The sequence below is a fragment of the Corvus brachyrhynchos genome, unplaced genomic scaffold, assembly GCF_000691975.1.
Source record: "Corvus brachyrhynchos isolate BGI_N302 unplaced genomic scaffold, ASM69197v1 scaffold140, whole genome shotgun sequence".
Classification (NCBI taxonomy): Eukaryota; Metazoa; Chordata; class Aves; order Passeriformes; family Corvidae; genus Corvus; species Corvus brachyrhynchos.
This window is the reverse complement of record NW_008235809.1, coordinates 1,008,199-1,017,146: the sequence shown is the minus strand read 5'-3', so window position 1 is coordinate 1,017,146 and position 8,948 is coordinate 1,008,199. Positions and strand designations below refer to the sequence as shown.

The following is an 8,948-nucleotide window of genomic DNA, read 5'->3' as shown; positions in this document are numbered from 1 at the left end:
ACGGGTGGGGTTGGAAAGGGACACGGCGGGACTCCTGGTCCAGCCTCCCTGCTCGAACAGGGTCGTCCTGGAGCACGCGGGATAGGAGTCCCTCCGATGAGGGAGACTCCGCAGCCTCTCCGGGAAATCTGTTCCAGTGCTCGGTCACCCGAACGGCAAAGAAGTTCTTCCTCATGTGCAGGTGGAACTTCCTGTGCATCGGCTTCCGCCCGTCGCCTCGTGTCCTATTGCGGGAAACCACCGAGCAGCGCTTGTTCCATCCTCTGACATCTCCCTGCAGATACTGACAGGCGCTTAAATGCCCAGCTCGCTCAGCCTTTTTTCGTAAAGGATGCTCCAGTCCCTTAATTATTTTTGTGACCCTCCTCTGGACCCGGTCCAGGAGCTACACGTCTCTTGCGCTGAGGAGCCCAGAACTGGACACAGCCCTCCATGCTGAGGAGAGGGACACGATCACCTCCCGCACGCTGCTGGCATTGCTCTTCCTCATGCAGTCCAGCCCGCAGCCGTCTGACCGGGACAGGGAGCCGGGACAGAGCCGGCGGAGCTGGGAGGTGGCTGCGGGCGCAAAGGAGCCGCGCCGCGGCGATCCATTGTCCCGGCCGTCCTCTGTTAGTTCTTTTTAAAACTATCGGAGATGAGCTAATTAAACAGGCAGATTTTAAAATGCCTAACTTTAATACACTGCTGTGTAACTGGTTAAAATTAAAAGGACGACATCATCATGTCATACGAATACCATCTGGCTTTCCCCAAATACAGACATCAAGTAACTGAGATTCTGCTTTTCGTGAATTCTTGACAGTTCTGTTATCATACAATCACGGAACAATACTACTAGCAGGATTCCCAGTAAAACTGGGAACTCCTTTGTCTGCCTTTTCATTCTTAGATCTGCTAACAATAGATTTTTTTTTGCCTCCACTATTTACTTTGTTTACACATTTACCCGCATGTCGGCGATCCTGGATCCTGGTGGTGGAGTCGGATCCTGCATCCTGGTGGTGGAGTCGGATCCTGCCAGGGAAGACAGCCAGCCCGGCAGGGTGCCAACCCTGCGGCTGCCCCTGAGGCATTGGGCAGGCAGGGTGGGCTCTGCAGGGAGGAGGGGGCAAGCTGGGCTCCTCGCTGCCCCTCAGCTGTCGGACACAGCCTGCAGGATGCTCCTGGGCTGTGGGAAGGGGCTCCACTGGGTGCGTGCGAGGGGCAGGCAAGGCCTGATGGAGCCTGTGTATTATTCCCTCTTTTCCCCATCACTGGTGGCGGGATGCCAGACAGCTCCGGACCCCCGTATTGCATCCCCAGGATGTGCAGAAGCTGCACACACTGGCAGCATGGGGTGGGACTGCTGTATCCAACCTCATGTAGTCCTGATGTGGCACAGGAGCCACCATCCGTCCACAGAGCAGAGGTGGTTGTCTGCTTTATTCCCGTAAAGACTGAAACCCACCCTAGCTTGCAAGAGCACATGCCCCAGAGTCAAAGAACTAAGACAGTATTGTTCAGCTCCAAGAAAAATGCTAGAAGGCAGCGTAAGGAGGTTTCCTGCCATCTGTTTCTTCAAGCCAACATCACTGTGTTTCAGAGAAAGGGCGATGTGTAACAAAAAAGCAGCTACCAACAGTGTAAGAAAAAATATCTTTGTTATTACGAATACATCATAAAATCACAGTCATCTTATACACATTTTAGTATTTCATATATAAATAAAGTGAACAGTATAGTTATTGGAATGTGTAAAAGGAACAAACATATGGGGGTTTTTTAATGTGAAATTAACAGAGAATTGGACCCCATCCCCATCTTTTGTTGCTGCTCTGGGACTTGGTACATTAACCCTGAAATACTTCTAGGCAGAAGGCTCTTCAAGCTGTGATGCCAACAGCAACTCCAGGCATTACCCTAATTCCATTTACAATCAATTTTCCTCTCCTTTTCCTAATTTCTGACTATATAGGAGTTCTTGTGTGTCAGAACTACAGCTGTGTAAGAAAGACTAAACCTTTATGTACCTGGCACAGTGTTGAAAGAAAAAAATTTTCAAGATTCATGATTTTGTTAAACCCATTAACAATCAGAATTTTCTCATCACTACACAGTCTTGCAAATGTTTCCATTAAATATATTTCTAATATTAATAAAATAACAAATTCTTTATTATCCTTCTGCTTATAACTTGATGTCTTAACATCAAAATAATATTTCTTTCTAATAAAATTATACATATCATTTATATGAAACAAAGTTGTCATGTGCATGAGCCTAGTAATGAGACTAGCCACAACTGTAGAAGTTTCTACTTTCTTGTTTTGGATTCTTGGGGGAGTTTGTTATTTTTGGAGCCACAGAGTAATAAATAATTTGCAAGGTTATGTCTTCTCTGGCTACCAGTAACAAAACTTAAGATTGGAAATGATTCCTCTGCTCTGGCTGTATGAAATGTTGGGTATGCTGAAGAAAATGACACTTTTCTAAGCCTTTATGTGTTTACAGCAAAATCTGAATGAAATGTTGCTGATACAATGTGTTATGAGTTATCATACAGTTAATCAGAAATGAGAAAGTTCTATGCAAAGATCTCAGCTGCATGCAGACCGAAGGCTGACCCTTCCCAGCCAGCTGGGCTCAGTGGGACTCTCGCTGTTGCTTGAATTCCTATGTCGTGTTGGGTGGACTTGTCTTTTCCATAGTGTCCTCTCCTTGCTGTTGACACTCAAACAGTTTTGAGGCAGAAAATCTGGACAGAGGAGGGCAAGGACAAGGGGAAACCCAAGGAACATGTTCTGTGACCTTTTTTGTATGAAGCAAGCAATGTGAAAGCCAATGAAAGGGAAGTCACTGAGGTTTCCACTCAGAAAGGCATGTAAATATGTGCTATGTTTATATTCAAGAACCTCTAGGACAACTTTCTGTACTTACAGTGAAATATGTATTTTACCTGCTTTTCTGGTCCAGTCTCAGAATAGCCCTTCCCTGGATACTTACACACGGCAGGGCAGTTGTCACCTCTTCCTGAATTTGATGGTCAAACTGGGGGAACTTCTCATTTGGTATGTGTCTCTATTTGGAAAAGCAAAACTTAAAACTAAAATAAGTGCCTTTTTTAGAATACATCACCTTGTGGGCAGAGGGCAATAGAATTTAGTTGAAATGAGTCACTTAGGAAGTGACTCATCTAATGTAAGTTAGATCATTCAGTATCTCATGGTCAAAAACCTGCAGCTACTAATTCTCTGGTGGGATCCAGCCTGATCCAACAGGGTGCAGTGGTAAACATATGCAAGAGTTCCATAATTTGCTAGATTTAAAAGTAACATTTGACATTTAACAAATTTAATTAAAATTGCATATTTATAAATGATGTAATTTATACTCCGTTGCCTGCTTGAAATTAAGAAAATAAGACATAAATGCCTCAGTTCATACTGTCTTTCAGGTTTTATCGAGCCTGCTGCATATAAGACCGTCCCTCTGTTGGCCACAGGTTCCTTCTTCAGGTCTCCCTTATTATGTGATTCACAAGATTACTTGGATCTGCAGCTGCTGGCAGAGCTCCTCCCAGACAGAGGAGAAGCCCAAGGACCACAGGGTGAGATCACTGTAATTTTTTTTCAGCTATCCCCACAACTTAGGCATTGCTTTGTAAATAGTGATACAGATATAACATGAAAAGAAATACAGAACACTTGTGTAATGCCCTTGCTTGTGGCTTAGTGGCAGTGAGAAATTGGGAAACGGCTACAGGAATGAGCACATCCTCTTAAGAGAACACACAGAAGTTATAGAAAAGGCTAGACAGCCAGCTGTTTACACAGCCTGACCTGTACTGATGCTGTCAGGATTACACCAACTATCTTTTGGCCCAGAGAAGGGAAGGGAATCCAAGCCTTTATATATTATCTGAAAAGGCCCTTCTTATATTTTCACCTGTATTTATTTTACTAGAACATGCAAGCCCTGGCAAACATGGCAAAATAACAACTTTTTCTTTACATTTGTAACATGGACACTACTGAACACTAAACATACTGTAGAAGTAGCAGCTACACAGACTCAACATTGAAATTTTGTGCTTAATATACTCCTTTATATTCTAAGCATGGCAAAGTCCTCAGCAGCTGTGGTAATCCAAAAGAAATGGCAACATACATCATCCATGAGGTATGGTATAACTTGTGCATCCAATTTTCCAGTGTAAATAAAGGGCACTCCCTTTTATCCCCATTCATAATATAGGATCCCATGTGCAGTATCTCACCTTAGCCATCCTCGTACCAGTTGAAATATTTTGTCATGTGCACTCCTGCACCTACTCACACTCCTCATACACCCAGCCAAACATGCTGCCACTCTGTGTTCCAGTTTGGTGAACGCCATTTAGTTTGGTCTCATGCAGCAGAGGAACAAAACAGATGGAAGCTCTTTGCAAACATGAGGCCTTCTCTCTGGTGTTGATTTCACTCAGACTTCAGAATTTCACCAAGGAAGACCTGCACCTGCAGGATGTCAGAATTGGACTCTTTCTGCAAGGCTGGGATATATTTTGTGCTTGCCAATAAGCCTGCTTGATTCATTTTGGTTTCCTGCTTTAAACATCCCCTTTATCTTGTTCATCTTTGTGTAATGTATCCGACATGAATCTGTTGAGAAAGAAAACTGGCCTTCACACTGAGGAGTGGGACAATGGTAAAGAAAAAGTAGTGTTTGTTTAAGACAAATACATCTTTTGACTGTCTTTGAATGATACTCTAGCAACACAAAGCCAAATAATTTCCAGATCAAGCAGCAGCACCCTTGTTTAACCCTTCAACTTTTTTTTTTTTTTTGCCTTTTTCTGCCATGATGAGGCATAATAGAGGACACGTCTCACTTACAGGTGGCCTGCACTGTGAAACAGGGATCCACTTCTCACACTCTCCTAGGCCTGGGGACAGTAGCTGGAGACTCGAGTTCAGTGATATAATTTATTTGCATTCGTAAAGTAACTATGGACCAAGGTATTTGTTACTGACATCATTCAGGGATGATGTTCAGCTAACCCTCTGTCCCTGGCAAAATTTGGGTACTGGGTCATTTGGACATAGAATGCAAAGTAGGCGGATGGAATGCTGTGGTCTGTGTTATTAGCTAGAGCATGCCTTAATCATATTATATGCTAAGAAGGTTTTTTTGATAGTCTAGGTACAATGCACAGTGCAGGCTTGGCGATACGGAATTTCTGCAAGGAGGCTACCATGAACCAGGAAAGCTACAGTACAGGCAGCATTTTTCAGGAAAAGCAGAAATAATATATGTATATATATATATATGTATATGTGTGTATATATATATATATATATACATATTACATTTTCAGTGCAGTTATTTATATAGAAGAATTCTAAAGAGGCTTTGTTTTTCAGTAGGCATAGCTAAGGATGGTCTGCCTTCTGTATCCTAGTGTTTCTGGATGTTGCCCGTGGTTTGTAGTCTTCTCCGGATCCAAAATCCACTGTGTCGTGATAGTTTGTGAATTCCTGAGGTAATGGAAACTCCTCTGTTGATGAATGAGTCCTGTGTCCAAACACTCTGTCTTGCAGCTCAGCGATGTCGTTTCTGATGTCTGCCATCATCAGCAATAGGAAATCAAATGAACCCGGTGGGCCCTGCAGTCACAAGGCACTGCCATTAATAACAATCCACCTTGCTCTTACAGTTTTCAAACTGTCTGATAGAATTACTCCTGCAAGGGTTGTTCAGTAAAATACTGCTTCATACCAGTTGCCAAAAGCCAGTGGTCTGGTTTTCAACCGACTTTGCTCAGGAAAAAATTTTCAAAAGAATCAAATGTTTTCGCAGACAGAGCCTACATTTACAAGATGCTCAGCCCTTTTGTCACTTAAAAATTGCTTTGCTTCATAAGAGTATCTTGACACCTCATGGGAATAGAGGAGATTAATCTTGGTTCCTTGTCTTCTTGTTTATTAAACTGACAGAAATTACATTCTTAGAATGAGTAATCAACAAATTCTTTTAAGACTGCTGTTATTTGGCAATTGTCTTTTCAATAGGATAACCTTGCTGCTGTCCATCACTTACTTAGTATATTGGTAATTACAATGCAGAGAGTATCTAATTTTAGAAAATCATTATTTCTTTTTAGCTGACTTCACACAGTAAAATAAGCTGTTTAATAGTGAGCACACCCTGCTGGGCACACTCTTAAAAATCAACTCCACCAATGAGAAAATACTGTAAGTAAATTCATAGATCATAGAATGGTTTGGATTGGAAGGGACCTTAAAGATCATGTAGTCCCAGCACCTCTGCATGGGCATGGATGCTTTTCACTAGACCAGGTTTCTCAAAGCCCCTTCCAGCCTGGCCTTGAACACTTTCAGGGACGGGGCATTCACAATTTCTCTGGGCAACCTGTGCCAGTGTCTCACCACCCTCACAGTACAGAATTTTTCCTAGTATCTAATTTAAACCTGCTCTCTTTCATTTTGAAGCCATTCCTCTTTATCCTGTCACTACATGCCCTTGTATATAGTCCCTCGCCATCTTCCTTGTTGGCTCCCTTCAGGTACTGGAAGGCTGCAATTAGGTCACCCTGAAGCCTTCTTTTTTCCAGGCTGAACAATCCCAACTCTCTCAGCCTTTCCTCATAGGAGAGATGCTCCAGCCCTCTAATCATCTTGGTGGCCTCCTCTGGACTTGCTCCAACAGGTCCATGTCCTTCCTGTGCTGGGGACCCCAGAGTTTTTTTAAACAAGTTCACCTGAAAACAGATTGTCAATACTCGTTCCTTCTTCTGAACTCAAAACCTATAGTTTCACAAATCCGAGAGAGATGAGGGACAGGATTTTAAAAGGTTCTAGAGATCAAATTCCCATTGAGAGCAGGGTTAGAACTGTACTAAGTAGCACCCTGTGTGGTTCTGCCTTCTAAGGGTGTCTCAGTGCCACTGTAAGGCTGAGGTGCAACCACAGGCCTTTGGTCACACACCCAGTAAGGGAAGAGGTTTGTAAGAAAAAACATTTGGATGAAAACAGGCAATTACTTTGTTTCCAACAACATTTTCTGTGTATGTAAATTATCTGTTCTCTTGGCACAGTTTTTTTCTTTAACTTTTGGCTGACCTGTAGTTAGTAGTCAACATGATTCTGTTGTGGAAATTCCTCCTGTGTGGAATACTTACAGGTATCCCCTTTGGTCCTGGTGCTCCTCTCTCCCCCTGTAATCAATTACACCTCAGTTAGTTTGCTGTGACTAAAGGAAATTAAAAAGTCACCATTTGCCTCTGCAAAAAGTCACCATTTGCCTCCCTTACTGTCCCCAGATCCCAAATCATCAGCTCGTGTTTCTTTGTAAAAAGAAAAGGAAGTGAAGGAGGAATGCAATAAAATTGTTGCTTATTCTAGTGGTAGAAGAGTGGGGCATTTCTGATATTTCTCCTGGACAGTAACAAGTGAATCATGAACAGGAAGAATTCACAGTGAATGACAAGGGCTAAAGCATCAAAGTTTCTTCACGGAAAAGCCAAAAAATCTGCAGAGAAAGAAAAGAATGCTGTGTGACATGCAACCTGACAGGACTATTTGCAAGATTTTAGGAACTGCAAACACAAAACAGCAGAAGGGTGACATGAAGGAGTGGGACAATGTGGTGGCTGATTGACCTGTGGTACAAGAGACAGAGAGAGTTCTTGGTAAGACAGTTTCTGATGCCAAAGACTTAGTGGTTATGGTGGGGGAAAGAAGCCTCTCCCAGGATGCCTTGTTCGGTTATGTCAATGTACCCCAGTTCAGCTTCCCCAGTTGGCTCCTGGTGTTAGCCACAGCCCTGTACTTAAGCTCGAGCTGTCACGTGCTTGGGGTCATTTGCCTCTAGAACCCTTCACAAGTTGTAGCAATAAAGTGCCTTCTGTGGAACTCTAAGCAAGGACCCTTCTCAACTCCTTGACGTCAGCTTAATATTACTGAAGCCATCCATGCGTCTGTGCATTCATGCCTGTGAGCCACAGAGCCGGCAGGGACCCCAGTAATAGGACAACAGGATGTTTTCATCTTAGCAGAGGAAATGAGGTGGTGTAAGGGTGTGACTACAAGTGTGTAGGGTCTCTCTAGCAAGCCTGCACTTCACATGTGCATGAGCCCGTCTTATGGAAATTAGTACCTCTCCTCACCTTGCTACCATCTCTCCCTGGGGCACCAGGTGGGCCCTGCAAGAGAAAAGAAAGTGTTCACAAGTTGTGGAGCTAATGGCAATTGTGCAGTGCATGACAGGAGACAAGAATACTGACCACGGGGCCCCGTCTGCCCTGCTTAATGTGTGAAATGTCTGGAGATGGGCCCATAGGTCCCATTGATCCGCGAGGGCCTGGCTGTCCGGGAGGTCCAGGTAATCCAGGAGCTCCTTGACTCCCTTTAGGTCCTGGAGCCCCTGAAATCAAAAGCAAAAGTTACCTGCTGGGGAAAGCCTTCAGGATATTTCATCAAGAAGTGGGGAACAACCATTTTTTTAAAGACCCAAGGGCGTGGTTACTTTAACACACCCAAACCCATGACAGCACAACCAATACATCTGCATCTGCACATCAGCAGCCATCTGACACAACATTAACCCTTGCCACAGTAGCTACAAGAGATGACCACACAATTAAATCTTGTGTATAACAAGAATTTGAGTCTGCCAGGTGCTTAGGGACATAGACTGGGAATGAAAACAAAAGCAGAAATGCCTCATTTTCACACAAGGAAGAACAAATCACAATTGAGGGACATCTCATAAAAAGAAAGCCTCAGAAGACTCATGGGAATTTTGGGTCATTGGCATCTACATGACTGACACAAGCAAGCCCTTTCCAGTGGGAGGCTGTGCCTCTTTTGCCCAGTGCAATAGCCAGTGTGTTAGGGGCAAAAAAGGCTCTGTTCTTCCATTTTGCTTTATATTGTTTTCAACTTCTG

The 8,948-nt window shown here is 43.6% G+C and overlaps 1 protein-coding gene across 1 annotated transcript in view; it reads right to left on the bottom strand.

Annotated features, from left to right (window-relative positions):
* Positions 1-1,626: 1,626 nt before the first annotated feature.
* CCBE1 (collagen and calcium binding EGF domains 1) overlaps positions 1,627-8,948 on the bottom strand; it is a 105,607-nt gene continuing 98,285 nt past the window's right edge. The window contains exons 9-12 of the mRNA XM_017727559.1: positions 8,285-8,424; positions 8,168-8,203; positions 7,181-7,216; positions 1,627-5,645 (exon numbers count right to left, since the gene is read on the bottom strand). Coding sequence (XP_017583048.1) covers positions 5,412-5,645; positions 7,181-7,216; positions 8,168-8,203; positions 8,285-8,424 — 446 coding nt within the window. The 3' untranslated portion in view covers positions 1,627-5,411. The remainder of the gene's footprint in view (positions 5,646-7,180; positions 7,217-8,167; positions 8,204-8,284; positions 8,425-8,948) is intronic.